Below are 23,659 nucleotides of genomic sequence, written 5' to 3' on the forward strand. Positions count from 1 at the left end.
CTTATTTATGAACGAAATAGCATTATAAAGCTCTTATCAAATACACTGTCAAAAATTGATATTGTCAAATTTGACAATAGGCTTGAACTTTGAATAATCTGGAAAAATAACCTTTCACAAATATTAAATAATAATCTATAGCTTTAGTAAAACTTCTTTATGTGGGATATATTATAATAAATAAAGTATAAAATGCACACAGCGAGTGCGATAGTGAGGAACACAGTCCTTTTTAACCCGGCCTTAAGAAAATCAATTCAAATATCTCGTAATGTTACAAGAATTGCATCACATTTGCACCGCAGGCCGGTAGAAAATGCATTAATTAACAGTATTAAGCCCTATGGAACTAGAAATGCTCGAATTTGCAGTCAAAACAATGATTTTCTACTTATGAATTCAGTTAGTATTGTGGTATATTTTTTTATACAGTATTTAAGCCTGTGTTTGATTCTCTCTTTCTTAAACATGTCTTAACAAATCTATATATTTCAAAATAAAATCCTTCATTGGTTTTAAGAATATATTTTATGTATGTATTTATGTTATGTAGTAATTATAATTAATATGTATTTTTATTATACATCTTGTTTTATGTTATTTCAATTTATATGAGCAACTTTTATAATTTATTAAAAACATGTTTATGTGGTCATTTTTATAATTTCAGGTTTGTAGCCGAAGACAGTATTCAACTGGCAATAAAAATGATCCAGAAGAGGAAGAACCGATTGTTGATGTCAAGGAAGAGACTCCTTTGTTTTCCAGCCAGTTGCCAGCTACGGTAGCAGTGCCAGAAGTGTGGCCACAGGTTCCAGTTATAGCTATAAATAGAAATCCGGTCTTCCCTAGATTTATAAAACTTATAGAAGTGAGCTATACATCTAAACAAAATTAATATTAGTGTCTGAACCTTTGCATTTAACCACATTTCGTTCTTCCAGATCTCGAACCCCGCTCTAATAGATTTAATAAGAAGAAAAGTTAAATTAAACCAACCCTACATAGGTATATTCTTACGTAAAAAAGAAGACGAGAAATCTGATGTTGTTTCGAATTTAGACGACCTACATCAAGTTGGTGTGTTCGCACAAATCCATGAAATGCAAGACATGGACTATAAGCTACGTCTTGTTGTAATGGCGCATCGACGGATAAAGATCACGGGGCAGTTTGTCGAGGATGAAGTTGAAACAGGACCGGCTGGTGAGATTATAATACAGTCTTATGAATGAAAATTAATAACTTTGCTTATATTCTATGTTAATATAACTCATATAAATTATTATCAAATATTATATCGTCAGGTATCTATAACCTGATTGGGTCGAAACTTTGTTCAGTTGTTTTAGTTTCTTGTTTTAACCATTTCTAGTTACTACAATACAATAGTTGGCAGGTACGTTGTTTAGAATATTCATTAAACAAAAAAGTTAAAGGGATGTTGTAACACATGTCGGAATTAGCCAAACCAAGCCAACGGAATTAACCAAGCATATATTTGTCTGATTTCGAAGGAATTACAATATTTAGTATGCTATTGTTTTTCAAATGTATTGTAATCAGAGTGTGTAATATTTGAATTGGTTACTTACACTAGTGGCTTAAAATTCAGTTTCAATATTTGACCCGTACATACCTACTGACTGGTTTAGTTAAATAAAAACTTGTAAATTGTTATTAGTATTGCTTATGGCAAGGAGATTGTATTGTAAAAAGGTTTTGGGTAAATCATTTACAAATATATATATTTTGACAAATGCAGACAAATTTCTACATATTAATTAATGTTAGTGTACTTTTTTTTTTACATTGTGTCTGTGACGTGTTATTGAACTTCGCTTATATATTAAAACTACTGTATCTAACTTAATGTATTCAAAAGTATTTCTTTTTTACTAATTTTCAAATGTGTGGCTGTGATAAAACTTGCAGCTTCAATTCTGAAATAAATAATTTCAGAAATGAAGCTTAAGTTTCCGGTATTTAACGTGGAATTTAACGTTACCCGCGAAGAATCAGATGCAGAGAGACGTAGGCGGAAGCATCGCAACACCAGACGACAACGCAACGACTCCGACTCGGAGGGGGAGAAGGAGACGAAGAAGACTCAAACCGATCAAGTCATGATGGTGAAAGTCGAGAATTTAATGCACGAAAAGTTCCAACAGAACGAGGAAGTGAAAGCGCTGTCGCAGGAAGTTATCAAGACCATCCGGGACATCATAAACATGAATCCTCTATATCGGTAAAAATTATTACAATAATATAAATGCGGAAGCGTGTCTGTTTGTTATCCTCCTTGCATCTTGAAACCGATAAGGTGATAAATGTACCCGATTGGCAATTTTGACTAAGACGCTTCTAATAATGTACTAACGTAAAATGGGTAAAAATAAGCGTTACAATAATAATAATAAATGTTTATTTGGAGATAAATATCCATAGCGTCAGTTACAAGCTTAAAAACTAAGTAGACTTATTAACTGTTATTTAGCATACATAAGGGGTCTAAAACAACGAGTTGATACATGAAATTCCCCCAATGTTTAACAAATGGGTTATCCATTTTCAGCAACAATGTATTCAGGATACCGTTAGAATCCGCACATCCTAGCCATTATAGACGCTGCTCTCTTTCTTATGACGGCATAGAAGACACACGGGCTTCAGCGAACATCAGTGATGCACTACAAAAGCGCGGCAATCCTAACAGTATCCTGAATGCATCGATATACACACAACGAACACCATAAATGGAATAAGAAGGAATTAGTAATCGGAATAAGTCTCCGGTAGTAAGTAGTCCAATGCGCTGGAGTGTGCAGGGAGTCGCTGCACCACATGCTGGCGCAGGGGCAGCGCGTGGTGGACAACCCGGTGTACCTCGGCGACCTGGGCGCCGCGCTCACGGGCGCCGAGCCGCACGAGCTGCAGGCCGTGCTCGAGGAGATGGACGTGCGTACCCCCTTCCCCGCTTGCCGTTTTGTCCTTATCCGTCTAATGCAATCATGCACGGTGCTGTGCATAATATAACCTTTCACGTGTTTTCGTATTTTTGTTTTTTTAACATTTGTATGTTTTAAAATTCGCTCAAAATTTATGAAAATCTCTTTATCCTTTGCAATTCAGATACCAAAACGTCTGATGATGTCACTGTCGCTGCTGAAGAAAGAATATGAATTGTCGAAATTGCAACAGAAGATAGGCAAGGAAGTTGAAGAGAAGGTGAAACAGCAACACCGCAAATACATACTCCATGAACAGCTGAAGGTAAAAAAGCTACACCTAACTTTGTTCGGTTTCTCCGATAAAGTTTTCATAAAAATCTTGCAATCGTTAGTGTCTTAATCCACTAGTGTATTGAACTAACGTGTTAGACTAACTTGTATATTATACTGGTCCAGTTTCCGTGCTTTTGTCATTGTTGGCAAGAACTGGTGGACGACCAGTATTTTAAATTTAAAAAAAAAAACCCACAGATAGCAAAATAACAAATTAAAATTTTTCTGCAGGTTATAAAAAAGGAGCTTGGCTTAGAAAAAGATGATAAAGACGCTATAGGTGATAAGTTTCGAGAGCGTCTCGCAGATAAAAAAGTCCCGCAAGCTGTACAGACAGTCATAGACGAGGAACTAAACAAACTCAACTTCCTGGAGAGCCACAGCTCGGAGTTCAAGTGAGTGAGATAAAACCTCCTCCTCCTGCTTCCCCCTTCCTGCATAAGTCTACGCGTGCTGGCTCTCGATGTCACCGCCTAACTGTGACATCGATTCCATCGCGCACAAAGAAATTTGGCAACTCATTTCTTTGTCGCACTTCCAAAAAATGGAATTCCTTACCAGCTCACGTGTTCCCCTCCTCTTCCAACCCGGGTTCCTTCAAACGAGGCGTGAAGAGGCATCTTGCGGGCCGGCAAGGCGAAGGTGGCTAGTGCAGAACGTTTTTCCCGTCTGTACTGGCCGTCGTCGCGTTTGGATTCTACTACCACTTACCATCAGGTGGAGTAGAGTCATTTGCCATCTCAGCGCATATAAAAAAAAAACTACTAACTAAACTATTCATGGTTGTTTTGTTTTATTTTATTACATGATTCCATTTAATACATTATTTTAGGGGCTTAACAGCGATCGTAACTTTTTTTTTTAAATTATTTCCGTAGATATGTTTCCCGATATATAAAAAAAGAGGTTAAATGCGTTTTAAACATGAATATAAAGCTACACACTTCTATGAATAACTTTAGTTGCGATTTGTTCGTGACTGTACTGGTTTTCGCTTTTATGATTGTAAAGCGGGCATTTTATACGGAATGATTGTCATAAATCGTGCAAGTTCAGTGTTTTTTTTTTTCTAAATAAATCTTCAAGTAATTTTAGTTGTATTTTTAAACAATAACTTGTTTTTCATGAGAAGTGTTCCGATATAACCAAAAAACTACTACAAAACTGTATGCTTTATGTTATAATTTCTTATTGATAGTAATTTCTTTGGTCTTTTTATAAATGTTTTTATAAATGTTTTTTTTATAAATTTTTCGTATAAAATGTTTGCATAGAAACATAAACTGAAAACTCATTTATATCTTATTAATTATAGTGTAACACGTTGCTACCTCGATTGGCTAACTTCCTTACCCTGGGGGTTAACTTCCGAGGAGAACCTCAAACTTGAAGAGGCTCAAGTTATCCTGGATGAAGACCATTATGGTATGGAGGACATCAAGAAGAGGATATTGGAGTTCATTGCCGTGTCACAACTTAAGGGGAGCACCCAGGGGAAGATTCTATGCTTCCATGGACCACCTGGTGTTGGAAAAACTAGTATAGGTAATATTTAATCAAGTCATAATAGACATATATAAAATAATATATATATATATATATTTAGGAAATACTTGCCTTGTTAAATCGTTGCACCATATCCCCAAACTATATTAATGTCTCCCAAATCACAGTCTTAAGTCTAAGACAGTGGTTTCTTAGACTCTAAAATATTAAGTCTCTTTTGCCTGCAAATACATTGGCTCACTGATATTTCTATCGGAAACCAGGACTGGATCGCAACAGTCTGTCGATCGGATAAATATTGAGTGCATGCACACAGCCCTGTTACGGGGTATTTGATAAAGTTAGAACTGATCATGTGGTAAATATTTAAATGTAATGTAAAAAAATAATAATTAGTCCTTGAATAATTTACCATAGACACAGAAGACAAGAATGACGAAGATAGAATAATATTAGTTTTGTCTTAAATAAATTTTGTTTATATTTTTAATATTATAGTCGTATGAAATTTCACAGACAAAAATAACAATATATTTTTCAGCTCGTTCCATTGCAAGAGCCCTCAACAGACAGTACTTCAGATTCTCAGTTGGGGGAATGACAGACGTTGCCGAGATAAAAGGACACAGACGGACGTACGTGGGAGCCATGCCGGGGAAACTTGTGCAGTGTCTGAAGAAGACTGGCACGGAGAACCCTCTAGTGCTTATCGATGAAGTGGACAAAATTGGCAAGTAAGTCAGTGGTGAATGTTTATTATGTGTTCAATATATTTGGTTTAATACAATTATGTCTTATTATAAAAGTAATGTTTCAAATATCAAAGACAATTTTATTATTATTTTTATTTATTAAAATATTGTGAGATGATGCCCTGACTAATTTCGGTCACGGCGGTTAATCTCAAAGAGACTAGCCAATTGTACAGAACACTGGTGGTAGGGCTTTGTGCAAGCTCGTCTGGGTAGGTACCACCCACTCATCAGATATTCTACCGCAAAACAGCAATACTTGATATTGTTGTGTTCCGGTTTGAAGGGTGAGTGAGTCAGTGTAATTACAGGCACAAGGGACATAAAATCTTAGTACCCAAGGTTGGTGGCGCATTGGATATGTAAGCGATGGTTGATATTTCTTACAATGCTAATGTCTAAGAGCGTTGGTGACCACTTACCATCAGGTGGCCCATATGCTCGTCCGCCTTCCTATTCTATAAAAAAAAAAAAACATATCAGTTTATTAGTTCAGGCGGAGGATCAATGGCTATGTGATATGGCGGAGGTTAAAAAAATATTGTATTTTTTTATCGTCCCAACCTGGAGTTTCAACCCAGGACTTAGGGATCTGCGGCCTCATTTAGCCACTAGACTCTTCACCAGTGTTCCAAACGCGTCTTTGCCGTCGACGGTATATCTCAACTTTGTGGAGTCGGAAGCTTATTCAATCAAGTCTATTACACAAATTTAATGTCATAATCGTTTCAAACAGAGGTGTGCACGGCGATCCATCGTCAGCTCTACTGGAACTCTTGGACCCGGAACAGAACGCTAATTTCCTAGATCATTACCTGGACGTAGCCGTGGACTTGTCTCGCGTTCTGTTCATATGCACAGCCAACGTGGTGGACCTCATCCCGGAGCCGCTGCGCGACAGGATGGAGCTCATTGACATGTCCGGTGAGTGAGTGTGTGTGTGTTTTGGGGTAATAAGTCCCGTTGAGTTTCTTTCATACTTCTCTCATATTCCCCCGTAGCTTTATGAACCGTTTTTTTTTTAAATTTGAAATGGGTGGGCAGACTAGCAAATGGGCCATCTCATTATAAGTGGAAACCACCGCCCATAGACATTGGCACTTAAAGAAATATGAACCATCCCATCCAATTTGCCACCATCCTTGGGCACTAAGAAGTTATGACCCTCGTGCCTGTACACTGGCTCACGCACACTTCACACCGAAATACAACACAACAATACTAAGTATGGCTGTTTGGCAGTGGAGTACGTGATCAGTGGACGGTACATACCCAGCCGGCTTGCACAAAGCACAAGTGGTAGATTTTAACAGTCTATAATTGTGCTTCTTTGTACATAGAAAAGTGAGAAGAAATGAGAATATTTGTTAAATAAGTCAATAACACTGTTACTTCAGGTTACGTGGCGGAAGAAAAGCTGGCGATCGCGCAGCAGTACCTGGTGCCGACGGCGCGCAAGAACTGCGGCCTGTCGGACGAGCAGCTGCACCTCAGCGCGGAGGCGCTGCACGCGCTCATCAAGTCCTACTGTCGGGAGAGCGGCGTCAGAAATCTACAGAAGCACATCGAAAAGGTAACTATTTTTTTTTATTAATGTTACCAGTTTACAATATTTTAGGGTTTAATTATCGTGATATTTTAATTATTAATTACTATAAAATTTGGTTTTCGAGTTTCCATCCTCACCAGGTGTTTATCTACTAAGGTATTTCTCATTTATAGAAGACGTGTATGGAGTGACACACGTCGAGATGGCCTAGTGGTTAGAACGCGTGAATCTTAACCGATGATCGTGGGTTCAAACCCCAGCTAGCCCAATTGGATTTTCATGTGCTTAATTTGTGTTTATAATACAGCTCGTGCTTAACGGTGAAGGAAAACATCTTGAGAAAACCTGCATGTGTCCAATTTGTATCCTACCAACCCGCATTGGAGCAGCGTGGTGGAATAAGCTCTAAACCTTCTCCTCAAAAAAGGGAGAGGAGGCCTTAGTCCAGCTGTGGGACATTCGCAGGCTGTTACTAAGTAAAGTGAGATAACATCACTCGTGACGTGACGTTCATGAAAATTAAATAATTTTTTCTAGATGAATATTTAATCTTTAATATCTTGTTTGTGTCGTAACAGATCGCTCGTAAAGTTGCGTATAAGATAGTGAAGCAGGAATCCGACAAGATGGTGGTGACTGACAGCAATTTATCAGAGCTGGTCGGGAAGCCGACCTTCAAACACGACCGCATGTATGACCAGACACCACTAGGCGTGGTGATGGGACTCGCCTGGACGGCTATGGGTGAGTATTAGGATTTGATTGGGATAATTCAAAGGAAATATTAGTTTTTCGCCCGCGTGTTTAAGTAGCCTTTCCTTTTTTTGGGGTCAAGTCAGCTTCATATTTTCGTCATGCTTTGTTTTGTGGTTTAACCGTGAAAACATAACAGACATTTACTTTCGCATTTATAAAATATTATTAGAGATTAACAGTCATGTAATAGATTTTCTTGGCGTGTTTTGCGTTTTTTTTGGCGTGTGCGCGTGGTGGAGTAAGTTCCGAATTTTGCCGTTAAATAAGTCCTTGTCGAGCTGTGGTACAACAAATTTTATAGTTTTGATATTGCAAGAGATGTAATCCTCTTTTTACATTATATAAGAGGTTATGTGTTTTCGTCGCTGTCATTGTATATTTACCAGTAAAGTTACAAGTGTTCAACTTGTACGCCAGGTGGCAGCACGTTGTACATAGAGACGGCGATCCGCAACCCGATGAAGGAGGACAAGCCGACCCCCGGCTCCCTGGAGTTGACGGGTCACCTGGGGGACGTCATGAAGGAGTCCGCCCGGATAGCGCTCACAGTCGCCAGGAACTACCTCGCCGAATACTATCCTGATAACAACTTCCTGAATACCAGGTAATATAAGGTGCTACTACTATACATGTAAGCGGTCAAAGCCAAGGGTAAGAGTGTATACGGATACTGTCCACGATTATAAAGTATATAATTGAATCGGATTATGGGGGACGGTGAAGGAAAACATCATGAGAAAACCTGCATGTGTGTAATTTCATTGAAACTCTGCCACATGTGCATTGGAGCAGCGTGGCAAACTTCTCCTCAAAAGGGAGAAAAGGCCCTAGGCCCAGCAGTGGGACACTAACAGGCTGCTACTGCACGTGGGATCGGAGAGGCTACGGCATCGTTTTGACAAAACACATCTCAATGGGGGGGGGGGGGCTGAGAGTGCGATTAGGACCCTCACCGGAGCGTCGGTGTCCACTGCCGCCCGTCTCTAGACGATAAGTGAGCCATCGCGAGCGAGTAGTAACGGGCGGGCGTTGCAGCCACCTGCACCTGCACGTGCCGGAGGGCGCCACGCCCAAGGACGGCCCGTCGGCCGGCGTGACGGTGGCGAGCGCGCTGCTGTCGCTGGCGCTGCGGCGCGCCGTGCGCGCGCGCGTGGCCATGACGGGCGAGCTGTCGCTCACGGGCCGCGTGCTGCCCGTCGGCGGCATCAAGGAGAAGATCATCGCGGTGAGCCGCCGTCCTGCTTAGCCCCGGCGACGCTGGACTCCTTGTCTTGTTATAAACTGGATTTTTAAAGTATCTCTGAATATACGACATATCATAGTATATATATATATATATATATATATATATATATATATATAACAGTAATTAACGTCTCGCTAGCATTTGGATCCGTAAACCTTGCTTGTCATTAATATATAGTGAAGTAAATTTGACGTCTAGTATTTATTTTTTAGTAACGAATGGTAAAAATAGACTGTATTAACATATTTTCTCTCAATCAAATATATTATTTTTATTGATCTACGAAATCGAATATTGAAAAAAAATATATTTGAAAATTTTACTTAATTTAAATTTATTTACTTTTTTTCTATCCGTATAATTGAGGTACGCTTTACCTTATTTATCGAATGTATTATTTTGTCAAAAAAAAAAAAAAACTCGATTGATTTAATAATGCGATTGTGCTGCCCCCTTCAAGGCCAAACGAGTCGGAGTCACCTGCGTCATACTGCCCGAGGAGAATCGTCGAGATTTCGACGACCTGCCGTCCTTCATCAAAGAGAACATTGACATTAATTTCGTCAGCGACTACGAAGAAGTGTTCAAGATCGCCTTCGAAGATCAAAAGGTTTAGTTTTGTTATAAATATGTATGAGTATAGTTGTTGCAAATTGTACTTTATGTAATTGTAGTTAGTTTTAGTTTGGTCTGTATCGTTTGAATATAATGCCTTTTATAAAGACACACTTAGTATCACAAGACAGATATTGATTGCTTAAAAGTAACATAAGAACATTTTCCGAAAAATTTTATTCCGTTTTTTTTTTTTTTTTAAATAATGTTAATAAATTATTTTTTAACACTAGCAACACTACTAGTGTTGCTAGTGTTAAAAAATAATTTAACCGAGCCTGTGCTATAAAATATGTCAACTAGTTTGACACCATGGGAATTATGACGTTATGTCCCTTGTGCCTGTAATTACACCGGCTCACTCACCTTTCATACCGGAACACAACAATACCAAGTACTGCTGTTATGCGTTAGAATATCTGATGAGTGGGTGGTACCTACCCAAACGAGCTTGCACAAAGCTCTACCACCAGTAAAGCTGTGCTCAACATCTCGCTACCATGATGACAATGATGTAGCATTCCTAGGTATACAACGGAGCTCATAATAAATATTATTTTGATTATATTTATACAAAAGAAAAGCTCAAAGCAATTTGAAAAAAAGTTACATGTTGGATAGTGACGGGCAAATGAACGTTACAATTGAATCGACTGCTACGTGATTTCTTCATCGAATTTAAGTTATTCACCATTTTGAAATAATACCTACCTAATAAATATTATAGATAGATAGATTTATACGTACTTGTGGCCACAGTTCAATTTCCGTTGCTCGATGACCTTATTATGATAAACATTAATTCACATTCATTTACTACATGAAGAAGCATTACACTTACTTATATTAAAACATAATTATATCAAACAACTCGCAATACTTTTTATCAATAACTAATAATATTCAATCAATTTGTGAACCGAAATCCTGAATAACGCCTAGTTCACCTTGATATTCGGCAAAAATTTGAGACCTGGCAACACTGTATACTATTGTATTCATAGCCGATATCACTACTCGTGAGCATTGTTTCGAATAATTCAAATACACAACATTTTAAATGACTGCCTTTTCTAAGTTTAGTTGGCAATTCCCTAATTTTAGTTTTAAGAGTTTTAAGACTAAGTAATTATATTCTAGATTAATAATCGTAATTTATATCCTAAAATGTATATAGGTTTTAAAAATGTTTTATAAAGAACGTTGTTTTGAATAGTGCGCATGTTTATATAGAATTTGAGTATATTTAGTAATACATTACATATTTTTATCATTGCATGTCTACATACTGTTGTTTGGTCAAAAAGCAAAAATACATAATATTAGGTCCTTACATATGAAATTGGCGTTTTGTACGGGAGGAATATAAAGTCAATTTTTTTTTGTAAAATATATTTAATTAATCAAAGTAGGCACCGTTGTTATTTATGCTTGATTCCTTAACTAAAAAAACCATGGGGGCGAGAATCAATAAACTCTTTGAAGGCGGTTTGGACTGCCGCATCGGAGTTGATTTTTTTTCCTTGTACGAAGTTGTCCAAATTCCGGAAAAATGGTAATCTGATGGAGCAAGGTCCGGGGAGTACTTCATGTTTTCCATTGTGCGGTAATAAGCGACGCCAAAGAAAAAAATTATGAAGAAAAAACAAATGAATGACTGTTTTCAAAACTCAAATGTGCCAGCTAAATGATTTCATATATTTGAATTTGGAATTCTTAACCAAAGAGGAGATATTTCAGATCAAAGTGGTCAGTACGACAAAACGCTAATTTCATATGTAAGGACCTAATATGTACAAATGCATATTTAATTTAGCAACTAAAAGTAAAGAATTAATTGACGTTTAACCGATTCTCGTTGAACCCTTTGATAATAAGATTGTATAGCGTTGTAAAGTAACACACTTTGTCTTCCTCCTTCGATTGTCAAATTATTATTATAGATGACAGAAAACCTAGTGTCCAACTATTCACTCACTATACAATGATATTAGAGTATTAAAAACCCACGTATATTATTATATATTTAGTATCAATATAATAATATTTATCTTGATAACTACATAATGAGTACTTTTAGAAAAGTATTATAAAACCGATTAATAAAAAAATACTGTTATGTATTTATTAAAATTTATCACTTTTTAAATTGGAATAACATTACATTTAATTTTATAGAAATTTCTATTGATATTTTTATACTTTGAATGATGTCAATTATTTTCATAAACGAACGTTATCCACATGTGTGATTTGCATTATTATACTACATTGCATGCCACGCCACATGCACATTATAAATCGTACGTATTGTTTATTACAAATAAGTTGAACCTGTATAGAATTAAAGTAAATAGTTTTGTTTATTATTATTTAAATATTGTTATGGTTTTATTAAAAAAATAGTATTTATTTTGTTCTTTTTTTTAATTACCCTTTACACTAAAGGCCCAAATGTAATTTTACTAACAATGAATATGTTATGTTTTGACGTTCTTTTTTTTTATATATTTTACCATACAACTCTGAGATGTAATTTTTCAAGCTATGCAAGGCATGCGTTGTACATTTTTTAAAAGTTTTAGCATGTAATAAAAATAACTGCACGTGCATGAGTTATGGTGATATACCTCCCATTTCTAATTATATGCTTTTTTGACTAGTTCCGCCTTTACAAAGTGCTTTTTAATATTAGCAAGCTACAACATTATCTAAAATTAATGAGTGCATTCATTTAAATTATTATTTTTTGTTTACTATATACATATATGTATACGAGTATATAACTGTACAATATAATTATTATTAACAAATAAAGTTCAATTCTTCTATTTGTCTGTTCGATATTTGTCGATGTTGTTTAACCGAATAATCCGTTGTAAAAAAATGAATACTTAAATCAAAACAACATAAATAATAAATAAGTTTTATAATAATTGTCTGCTATTTACTATCCTTTTATTGATATGTAGATGAATATTATAATCATTTATGTTTGATGTTATAGCGAAGAATTGGTGAATTGCAGTAAACAAATTTGATCAAGACAGAAGCCAATCTCATGGACAGTATACCCGCAATAAGAACACTCGTTTTGTTTAACAAATTTTATTTTAATAAATAGTCTATTTTAAGGTGGTGTTTAATTTCTTAAGTTCTAATAAACAAAGCCTAATTTATAAAAATATTTCATTATATAGTCATACATTAATTTATTTGTTCAAAACTTTTCTTCCATCTTCAAGTAGTTGTAGTAACACGGGGTACATCTCATCGTATGTCGTAATTTGGTTCTGTCGAATATGATTTTGATATCTTTGCAAAGAACCCGCTACAAATTCTAGCCTTTCTCTTTCATTTTTATGTGAATCTAACCATTGAATCAATTTCTGTATATTCCAACCAGCACATGTGTGAGGAGCTAACAGCTGAGGACCCGCATGGGAGAACAGAAACATCATCACCAAGGAGTATGGCAAGGATGCTCCTTCGTGCTGACTTTTAGCAACTTCTTGTGGTGTCTTTTCTAAAAGAAGACTCAATGCTTTCAATTGGCGATAATGATCACCCAACTCTGTCACATCATTTACCAATGGAGATAGTGAAATTTCCAAATGCTTACAGTCTGCCTGAAGTTTCGCGCGACCATATTTACTCAATGGTCTGACATTACAGACGTGTTGAACAAATCTCTCGATGCAGGATTTTGATATATCCAAACAACATTGATTAAGTGCTGATTTTTCCGTGAACAAAGATAAATAGATTTCTTTACACCTCGACACAAAGTGCTGCAATTCTTTCATGTAGGGAGAACATGATATATTCTTGTTATTTAGGTCATCGGCTCTAATTAGGTCTGGTTCATCGTGCATAGTTATGAGAATAAGGTAAAGAGAGTTCTTAATAGATTCGGCAAATAGATTGAGAACTGGTAAACTTGAGATATCTTTCAAACTGTTCTGGACTATTTGTATGCTTTCTTGTGGCAACATTGAATTCATATTTGCAAGAACTCGCTTTATTTGTGATGAAAAATAATGTAATGAGTTGCAAAGATCGGCATTTTTCTGCTGTGAGCTTGTTGGTGCCTCTATAATTTGGGCAACATCACTTTCCATTGAAAGTCTTTGTTCAGCTTCTACATTCATTTGTTTAATGCTTTTAGCTACACTGTTAGCTAAACTTATGCTTAACTGTTTGTCACCCAGCGATATACTCAGGGCTTCGGCTATAACTCTTATTGCGTTATCTATTTGGTCCATAGTGGGCACCTGGTTTAAGTGCCACATACTTCTCACTGGTTCAAGAAGCTTACCTAAAGACTTGGACAAAAATGAATTCTCCCATTTAGTCAAGCAGGAACGATTCATTTCTAAATTTTTACATTTCAACCTGGAGAGTAAATCATTAAAACACTTTAAAAGTTTTGGAAAATCAATCTCAACGGACTGATTTACTGTTGAGGAACTCTTTTCTAACTCATTACTGAAAATTATCGATAGCTCATGCCAAAAGTTCCTGGCAATGTTTTTGAAATTACCGATCGCATGAAGTTCATTTACGACATTCTGTAACATTATTACTTTCATGCAACTATTATAAATATCAACTTTAAAAAGCTTATCAATGTTATCCCACAGTTTGATTTTAAAATCTTGTGCATTCATAATATTTGCTTTACCAGGAGCTGAACGACCTGAACTTGATTTTTTTACTTCTATAGATACCATTTGTACATTTAGGGCAATGCCAATCTCTTTCCTTGTGTCTTTAAGGATGCAATTTACAGTGCTTTTTATTTGTTCCTCTGTGCATTGCAAATTGTGGAATACTTTAAAACATTGAAGCAGTTTAGTTTTATCACCAACCAATAAGCTGGACTGCAACAATTCTGTTGAATTCCTTAACAATTCTTTCCTTTGATGGTCAACTTGTTTCAAGACATCTTCAAGTAGCACTATTCCTTCAAAATCATAGTCACTTATTAATTCATTAAGTTCAAATAAAATCATAGCTTCCTTAGCTGGGTTGTCTTTCACTGTACTGAGCTTGTTCCAAAGAGTAAGTATTTTAGCTGCATGTCTAAGTAAATTACATGTAACTTGAACACGTTCAAGCATTACCGTTTGACTTTTTAACTCGTAAAAGGGAGTATGGACCCTTTCTTTGATTTTTTCAGCCCTCTGTAGTAGAACTTGCACTTGGGATCGTACTGATGCTAGCATAGTTTCAAGGTCCGATATATTGCTCGCTTGGGTAAGGAGATCATTATGTTTCGCAAGGACCTGCGTCTCTAAGTTTTTTGTTAACTTATCGATACCTTGAGTAAGCTTAGTTACTTGTTCGGTGACTGATATGTTCTCGCCTACCAGAGGCTTTACGGAATCTACAAGAAACTTGCTATAGAACTCATCATTCTCTATTTCTATACACACGTCTATAGCCTCCATTACGTAATAAAGTTTATTTAATTTACTTTGGAGAGTTTATCTAGCGGCTTATAATAAAAACATCACTGTTTTAATTTTTCACTAACAAGTAACAACGTCATCTTTCATTTAATTTTGACAGACTGAATTTGACAAGTGCAACTAAAGATCTCTGCTCTACAGTCTCAACACGATAACAGATTTGGCACAAGTAAAATCCATTATGCAAAGAATTGAAATTGATTGATTTGAGTCGACAATAAGCGAGTTTTGTGCTATCCAATAAGAACAGCTGGATATTTACTCCTAATGGATATAGGGCAATTTAAAAAAAACCCATATGATTAATATATTTTCATTATAAACCATTGGTGACATTTTTAGACTTCTATCTCATTAAAAATTAATGCATTATAATATAATTTTCATATTTAAATTACATAAGTCATTTCTAATTCTACAAAGCAAATATGTTTACATAGAAAACTAGTTAGGTAGGTATATGAAAGTAATTTAATTTTTTGTTTTAGGTATTTACTGGACACTTAGAAGTTAATAAGATTACAAAAAAACTTCAATTACTTAATTCTTTGTTGAGTTATGACTTAAGATAAAACAATGAACGGCAACTCAGGTCTTATTGTACCTTTATAAAGACGGGACTTTGGGCAGGAAAGTTCTTACTTAATAAGATGGAGATGAATGAAGAACAATATTTTGGTTAAGTATTTTTTTTACTCAGGGACACTTTTATGTATTTAATTATGTGTTAAATATAATAAAAAAACGAGTCATTTTTGCCAATTTTATTTATGTCCATTAGCACACACGACTGTTGTGCTATTTTTACAGATATTCAATTAAAATTACCTACTATTTTAAACAATTGTGCAGTAGACCAGACCTGATGTTTTTAATTAGAATAGATCAAATATAAATAAACAATTTATAATATTTATTGTTGTACTGATTGTATATAATTCATCATAATAAAACTATAAAAAATAATCACATAAAACTGTTTATATATTTCCATGGCAAAAAAAATCAGGCGACTTTCCCATTGGCAGCTTGCTTCTAAATGATTTAATGTAACACATTTCTAAACTAAGGTACACAATAATTATTATAACTTAACCTAAACAAAACTGACAAACCATAAAATTAAATGTTTGTATAAAATTCGTTTGTTTTCATTGTACCTATTTTATATGTGACTATACGTATTTGTAAGGCGACAAAGTCACCTAAGAAATAATTAATCTTATTTTCTATAATAAAAATTAAATTCCTTTCAAAGATAGTGATTAATAAAAAAACTAACTATATTTAAAAATACTAACAATTTTATAGAGTTGGCAAAAACGGGGTTCAAGGGTTAATTGTACATGAGGCTGTGCGCTTTTATTGTACAAATTATTGTTATGTATAGTTTATTTAACTATTGAATAAAATAAAGATTAAAATTTTCAAATAATATGAGTGAAAAACAGTTGTGTATTAAGGACATAACAAAGAACATATTTTAAATTCACTTGATTTACAAAGAAAAATAACTATTCATAAACATCAATCAGACCATAGCTAAATTATCTGCTTCGTTCATATACATATCGTGTATGTTATAAAAAATAATTTATTAAAAACTTTAGTTGAGTTTTGATTAATGGTCAAAAGTATTTTTTGTAATTAAATCGCAGGGTTATTGTATGGAATTAAAACGAATTTTGTCAGGCGTCTCAAATTCATATAAAATTTGTAATTTAAACATTCGGTGAGATTACAAATAATGATCGAATTGTTAAGTTTTATGTGGATTGGCCATTTATTCATAACATCAAAATGGTCAATAACCCTACGACATATATACCACATCTAAAATGGTACAAGAATATCTATATATTATATTCCGACCACAGTAAATGTATCTATCTAGCTTTATAGAAAACACTTGACAACTTACTTACAAGTATTAAGAAAATATAAAATGTTATCAATTTAATTTAATTTTTTAGACATCGTTTCAATTATTTTCGATATGAGAAGCTAGCGCACGTTGCAATATTTGTTGCTTATATTAACAATTTAGAATTATTTCTGAATATGTAATGATTTAAAATTAATTATTATCTATTCAGAAATAATTTACCTTTTTTTATAGGATCAAAGGATAGTTTCGTTCTATGTAACATGCATAAATAACGCCAGATATAAACTGTGCTAAGGCGACACTATATTCATACAACCGCAAGTGCCTTGTAACGGAATTGTCAAATTTCGTCGAATATCTGGCGTCAGTCATACTATGAATTTGATGCAACTTAAGACAGTCACGAAACACTATTACGGTAAAATGGCTATGGTAGCACTTTACTGTCCACTTATAGTAACTTATTGTTTACAGAAACATTCATCATATATTTTTTTAATGTTGCATTCCATTCGACAGTAGTTTAACAAAGAGCAAATAATATTTTTTATTATAAGAAAAATTAAGGATTATTACACCTAAAATGGCAACACAGTGGTTTATATATTTATAAAATAATTGCATGCCATTTCTGAGAGTGTAACAAATTCAATTTGTAATATGAAAAAAATGAATTATCAATAAGCATTAGAATTCTAGTCATTATACGGACGCGTTTCGCGTATTTTATATCTAATATTTGTGAAACGTCCGAGATCAGTTCGAAACAGAAAAAATCTAGGCAGTGCCTTAATTCAGTGTAATTGATGCCTCTTACGTAAAACGAAATCTAGAAGTAGTAGTAGAAGATTGCGCACAACCATGGCTTTAGCACCTACCTATTCAAAATACCTGACTTTGATATGAGCTTAAAATCAAATCAGTTGATACAAAACTGCAATGACACGAAACAGTTGTTAGATATTATTTATCTGTCAGTTTTTATTTTGTAGAGTTGAATCCCTTTTTTACAAATAGAAACGAGTAAACATTGCGTAACTAGAGTTAATTCTGGATCAGTATTTTCCATTATATTTACGTCCCTAAAGTTTTAATATTAAACTTGGCAAAAAAAAACTAGTCAATAGGTTATAAATTTTTGCAAATATGCAGCAACCATTGTAGCGTTCGGTTTGCTAAGACCAAATGTATATTTTGAGAATCTTAGCAAAAAATCGATCATATTTAAATAATTTAGATGAAGAAAAAAGCCTTTAAAAATAAAGTCTATTTACTTATATACTTTACTCACCTAATAACATTTGCATTCATCAGCACTTAACATTTCTAAATTGATATATCACTATCTAGTAACGCATGAATGAATAGCGAAAGCTTATATCTATTAATTTGAAAGAAGTTATTCCTCATCTTAAAAATTCAATTAGTATAAAAATATGCGAAAAAAAATCTTTCAACTATCTTTACATAATAATCCATTTCAATGTACTTTATACAAAATGTAGAAAAAAACTATCAAGTACCAAAAATGTTTTCATAACCTACCTAGATAATAAATCCCTAAAGTTAATAAATATTTATGTGCATATATGATGAATAAGTAATCTCTCGTTAAAACCACACATAGGAAAAGGATAGCAGTGCTGTTAAATTAGAAAATTTTAAAATTAATTTGACTATCGCTATGCCACGTGTCTTAGAATATTAAACCAAATACATAGGGATGATTTACTTTTTTTTATAGGATGACGGTGAAGTGTAAGCATAACAAAGTGATAGCGGCCAAGAAGTGTATAACTTTGTCATCATAGAGTTAAGAAAATAGTATAGAAAGTGCGGGCTTCATTTTATTTTCTTGAGCAAATAGCTGGCAACTTAATGTTATTAAAAAGGTTTGAGCTATAACGTTATTATAGTTTAACAGCTTCGTACAGTTTGATATATAGCTTTTTCATTATTAATGTACCCCTTGGTTTTGTCGTCCGCTAAAGACACCATACTGGAGACAATTATTTGCCACAAAGTAACTTTCTCTCTGTCCGTGGTAATTTTTTCGAGGTTAAAGTTTGTTTGTCAATTAGTTTCCTATGAGAATGATTTAAAAGTCCGTTTCGTCAATTAATATAATATTAAATTATGTTACGATACATTAAAATATTACTTCTTTAAACAATGGTTAACTTGAAATAATAAAATAAGCTCTGTTAGGCTATGTTTTTTAAAAAATAACTCAGACAAGTAGCTTCATTATAGTTTTATTTGTTTGAACATGTTGTACAAATTATACTGAAATGGATTGTAAATGTTATCATTTGTTGAAATTTACTAAGTTATCAAATATTGTATGTAGTTGATATTTAATTGTAATTTATTACATAATACCTATTTATATGTTATGTATTTGTGATAATTGCTATTAATGGTGGATAACTTTGTAAGATCAAATAAGAGATATTCATGAGATACATACGAATAAGGGTTATTTAGATTCTGCATTTGAAATAAAAAATTGAAGTGACAAATGTTTATTTATTAATTTGAAAACGGATTATGCAATTAATTTAATTACTTTCATTAATTATTCCCAAGCGTTATGAAAAAAAACCTTCTTAACAATAAATGGCACTATAATGACAAAAGAACGTCAAATGCAGAGCTAAATAAGACCACCATGTATATAAATTTAATTTTAAGTTATCAACGTTTGATAAGGGAGCTATAAAAGGGGAATACTCCAAAGTGTCGAAGTCAAATAAGAAATATCCATAAAACTTAGCATCTTAATTTAAATAAGCGTACATTTAAAAGTACGCCGGGATCCGAGTTTGTTCCCTCTTCTGTACTTCTTACCGCGGCTCTCTTTGTCCTTTCGGATCTCACGGACTAGTGTGTAGAAGGCATCGTCAACGCCCATACGGGTTTTTGCTGACGTTTCTACGAATGGTACACCATAACTTCGCGCCACCTGTAATTTTAACAAGTACTTTGTTAAAATAAAAAATATAGTTTTAAGCTAACAAAGAAATAGACAGTTATTCGAATCTATTTGACAAGAAACACTTAAGTCTTTTGAAATAGGATGCATTATCTAAATTTCTAGTAATTAACTTATGACACAGGCATTTAAAAACAAAGTACGGTAATATTTTAATTGTTACAAATTGTATTCACATGTTCGCTTCGTTGAATACAATTTATTGTCTACAACTGATGCAACTGACTCACATCATACATTTATACACTTTATATAACTTGCTATATTTATTTTTCTATTTATATTCTATTTTAGTTTTATATTGTGACATATGAACCATGTTTAGAAATATAACTAATTATTTTTTGTATAATTACTTTTAAGCAATTTTGCAATTGGAGATCAGTGGCAAACAAATGTTTGAATTTTCAGAGAGTTTTACTCCTGTTAATTTTTTTTTAATAAATTAGGTAATTTTGTACTGTATGGGATTATATATATTGTAGAAGAGCTATGAGTTAGTAGTTATTGATGTGTGTGTAGGATATATAAATATATTATATGATTATTACATGTATGTTTTTTTGAAACATTTCTGTAGATAAGTTTTTATATATTTATTTACTACTCAATTATCATTTATTCTAATGTTAAAAATTTCAAAGGGGAGTGAGCCACTGTAATTAGAGGTATGTTAGGAATGTTTAATATCAAGACACAGTTGCAATATTTCAGAGTAATGCTCCCCAATGCTGATTGGTGGAAACATATTTGGCAGATTTTCATCCGACACATGCATATTTACTCCCAAAGCTTTCCTTCAGCGCCAAGCACAAGACTAATGATACAATTTTGCTGATAAAATCATGTGTTCAAAACACTGGGCTAGCTCTGCTTCGAATTTATAATTTGACAGAAAATATCAAAACATCTGTGTGAATAAATATATTATTGTATTATATAGATTTCATAAATATCTATGTAATATAATAAAATTAAAACAATTCATTTGTCTTTTTATTAAATGGTTATAAATTATAAATAAAAACCATTTATTACAAGGGCAAGTAATAAGGTGAAGTCTAGATTAGATCATACAGTAATTATTGTAAAAGAATTTCTTAGGTGGTAGGTTATACAGTCCCAAAATCTTCTTTTCTTTGTAAATATAAATAAATTCTAGTAATCTCTTTATTCTATGAATCTATATTATACTTTTAGGATTGCTACTATAAAATATACAAACTAATTTTTGTTTTATAGATTATTTGGTAGATACTCCATGTCGATAATTTTGCTATAATGATATACAACAGAGTACAAAGTAACAGCTATGACTATTACTTAAGATATGATGGGAATAGAACATAAAAATTGTTGTCAATATCAATTAAATGTTTGCGGAGGCAGGAGACTAACAAAATAGATTTGACAAAACTATAGAAAACATTTTTAATAACCATATCGATACCTGTGGTTCTTAATTGTAACATTATACTTTACTTTTTAGATCTAGGAGTTATATTCATTTTATATTAAAAGAACAGATAGAATTGTGTGTATTTATTTGTTGTGTAGTTGAGTTTTATGTACATTAAAACTATCAAATACATGTAAAGGTAATTTTTAACATTCTTTCAAGTATTATAAAATACTTTAGATTATCTCAAGAGGAACCAAAAATAATTTAGGTCATCTTAATACAGAAACAAAAAATGTTTTTAACTTCTACAAAAATTATGATTTTTTTTAGTCATTAGTCACAAATTTTCTCACTTGTATTTAAAATGAAAAAAAGTTATGGACAAAAACTGGGATTTTAATTCAAATCAGGGTGTATTTAGCATCAAATTGAAAGGTAAACAAATTAATGTCTCACAATATTCCCTGTGTTGCCTTATAAATTCCCAATTGTTTAGGTATTTGTTACAAATAGTTTTACATTATTTTACAATCAATTATAATCAATTGTTATGGGTGGAACCGAGAACTAATGAGTGCATTAATTTTGATAATTACAAAAAGCACACATTTACATAAGAAAAGTATAGTTATTAAAATATCTTTCAATTCATATATACCATTCTTGGGTTTGTATATAAGCTGAAGACTTTATATAAATAAAAATACACATATAATTATTAAGTATGCAGTATTTATGACTAGAAAATTATGTTGTTTCTATACAATATACATATAATTTTCTTTTTAAATTTAAAACATAAGTATTGGCAATTCTCACAATCATTAATTAAATCAGAATATTGTTTAGCCTAATTCAACTACAAGAGGAGTAAAAACAAATAAACATTGCCATTGAATCAACTAGATATAATCTGTTGTGATCTTGAATGATATTTGAAGTAAGTACTAAGTTGAATATTAAGTACAATTAAAGCGGATATAAGTAATTAAGTAAAATAATATAATATTATAAATAAAGATATATTAATGAAGAACAGTTTGTAGTGAATAATATTGTAGAGCTATTATCAAATTGCATAGAATGTGAAAATCTAAGGCTTGTTTATATCTACTACTTCATCGATTAGAATAGACTATGGGTGCTAATATTGATGACAAAGACATGGTTTTATTATTTGCTATACAACTTTTGTCACATTTAAATGTAAATAAATGATATGCTACTGTTATGACTTAGTTCACTAGAAATAAATAAATTAACAAAAGTAATGCAATATATTTATTTTTTATTAAATATTTCATTGTCATATTAGAATTTGCGATTAGGTATATAATATTTTATAAAGCAAATAACAACATACATGTGTAGTTTTTATACACAGTAAATTACATTCATTAATGATATATGAGTTCAAAATGTAATTACTTTGAAGAGTTAAGAGAAATGTCACGAGAGAGATAATAATAAACAAACATACCTCTCGCGCTTGCGTCATGTCCACAGCCCATGCCTGAAGGTCGCACTTGTTACCTACTAACACCATCGGCACTTCTTCCGCGTCCTTAACTCGCTTTATCTGCTCTCTGTAAGATCCAATGTCCTCAAAACTCTTAGCACTATTCACAGCGAACACCAACAAGAACCCTTCCCCTGTCCGCATGTATTGGTCCCTCATAGCGGAGTACTCTTCTTGACCTGCCGTATCCAATATATCTAACAGACACGTCTCCCCGTCTATTACCACTTGTTTCCTATACGAATCCTCGATCGTTGGATCGTACTCATCCACGAAATGATTTTGAATCAACTGTATAGTCAATGCGGATTTACCGACGCCACCAGCCCCTACCACCACTAACTTGTACTCGGTCATTTTGCGACGAGATAGTAGGAATATTTTTCGTAACACTAAACGTCACTGGTACACCAAGAAACAACGCCCCAGACCGACACGCCACACCTTTGATATTACTCACATCGGCATGGCTGTCACGACCTGTTATGTATGTTATTGCACTCACTGTACCCGTAAAACGGCTAATTAATGTATTATTAGAGTCAAATGCAATAAATAACAATGAGGCAGTTCACTCACCCTTCTACCACAGACTAAGTAGACTATATTTACACGTGACAGAACAGAATGAAAAGATTTATAACTATTTGTTTTAAATTTTAATATCATATAA

General features: G+C 33.4%; 3 protein-coding genes across 4 annotated transcripts; 1 reads left to right on the top strand and 2 right to left on the bottom strand.

Annotated features, from left to right (window-relative positions):
* The first annotated feature begins 84 nt into the window (after window positions 1-84).
* LOC126773201 (lon protease homolog, mitochondrial) lies at window positions 85-12,823 on the top strand. 2 transcript variants are annotated; one of them, XM_050493933.1, is made up of 16 exons: window positions 85-402; window positions 671-871; window positions 945-1,206; window positions 1,963-2,248; window positions 2,829-2,958; window positions 3,133-3,273; window positions 3,516-3,679; window positions 4,600-4,829; window positions 5,332-5,524; window positions 6,279-6,466; window positions 6,940-7,115; window positions 7,670-7,835; window positions 8,265-8,451; window positions 8,883-9,072; window positions 9,554-9,703; window positions 12,716-12,823. In XM_050493933.1, exons 1-16 carry the CDS (start codon window positions 193-195, stop codon window positions 12,737-12,739), a joined length of 2,898 nt encoding a protein of 965 aa, XP_050349890.1. In that variant the 5' UTR covers window positions 85-192; the 3' UTR covers window positions 12,740-12,823. The 2 variants fall into 2 exon arrangements, with proteins under 2 accessions (XP_050349890.1, XP_050349891.1); XM_050493934.1 differs by having other exon boundaries at window positions 2,017-2,248.
* Window positions 12,817-15,285, bottom strand: LOC126773216 (conserved oligomeric Golgi complex subunit 5). Its single transcript, XM_050493964.1, has one exon. It carries the CDS (start codon window positions 15,159-15,161, stop codon window positions 12,921-12,923), a length of 2,241 nt encoding a protein of 746 aa, XP_050349921.1. The 5' UTR covers window positions 15,162-15,285; the 3' UTR covers window positions 12,817-12,920.
* A 646-nt stretch (window positions 15,286-15,931) lies between these two features.
* LOC126773303 (GTPase HRas) lies at window positions 15,932-23,564 on the bottom strand. Its single transcript, XM_050494133.1, has 2 exons — window positions 22,948-23,564; window positions 15,932-20,035 (listed from the first exon to the last, which is right to left on the bottom strand). The coding sequence occupies exons 1-2, from the start codon at window positions 23,341-23,343 to the stop codon at window positions 19,856-19,858; spliced, it is 576 nt and encodes a 191-aa protein (XP_050350090.1). The 5' UTR covers window positions 23,344-23,564; the 3' UTR covers window positions 15,932-19,855.
* Window positions 23,565-23,659: the final 95 nt, after the last annotated feature.

This window comes from Nymphalis io, chromosome 14, assembly GCF_905147045.1.
Source record: "Nymphalis io chromosome 14, ilAglIoxx1.1, whole genome shotgun sequence".
In the NCBI taxonomy this organism is placed as follows: domain Eukaryota; kingdom Metazoa; phylum Arthropoda; class Insecta; order Lepidoptera; family Nymphalidae; genus Nymphalis; species Nymphalis io.

Coding starts and splice junctions, on each gene's coding strand:
- LOC126773303 (XM_050494133.1), bottom strand. CDS start 23,343: ATGACCGAGTACAAGTTAGTGGTGGTAGGGGCTGGTGGCGTCGGTAAA. Junction 20,036..22,947: donor ACATGACGCAAGCGCGAGAG/GTATGTTTGTTT, acceptor TTAAAATTACAG/GTGGCGCGAAGTTATGGTGT.
- LOC126773201 (XM_050493933.1), top strand. CDS start 193: ATGCACACAGCGAGTGCGATAGTGAGGAACACAGTCCTTTTTAACCCG. Junction 3,680..4,599: donor AGCCACAGCTCGGAGTTCAA/GTGAGTGAGATA, acceptor TATTAATTATAG/TGTAACACGTTGCTACCTCG. Junction 9,704..12,715: donor TCGCCTTCGAAGATCAAAAG/GTTTAGTTTTGT, acceptor TTGATGTTATAG/CGAAGAATTGGTGAATTGCA.
- LOC126773216 (XM_050493964.1), bottom strand. CDS start 15,161: ATGGAGGCTATAGACGTGTGTATAGAAATAGAGAATGATGAGTTCTAT.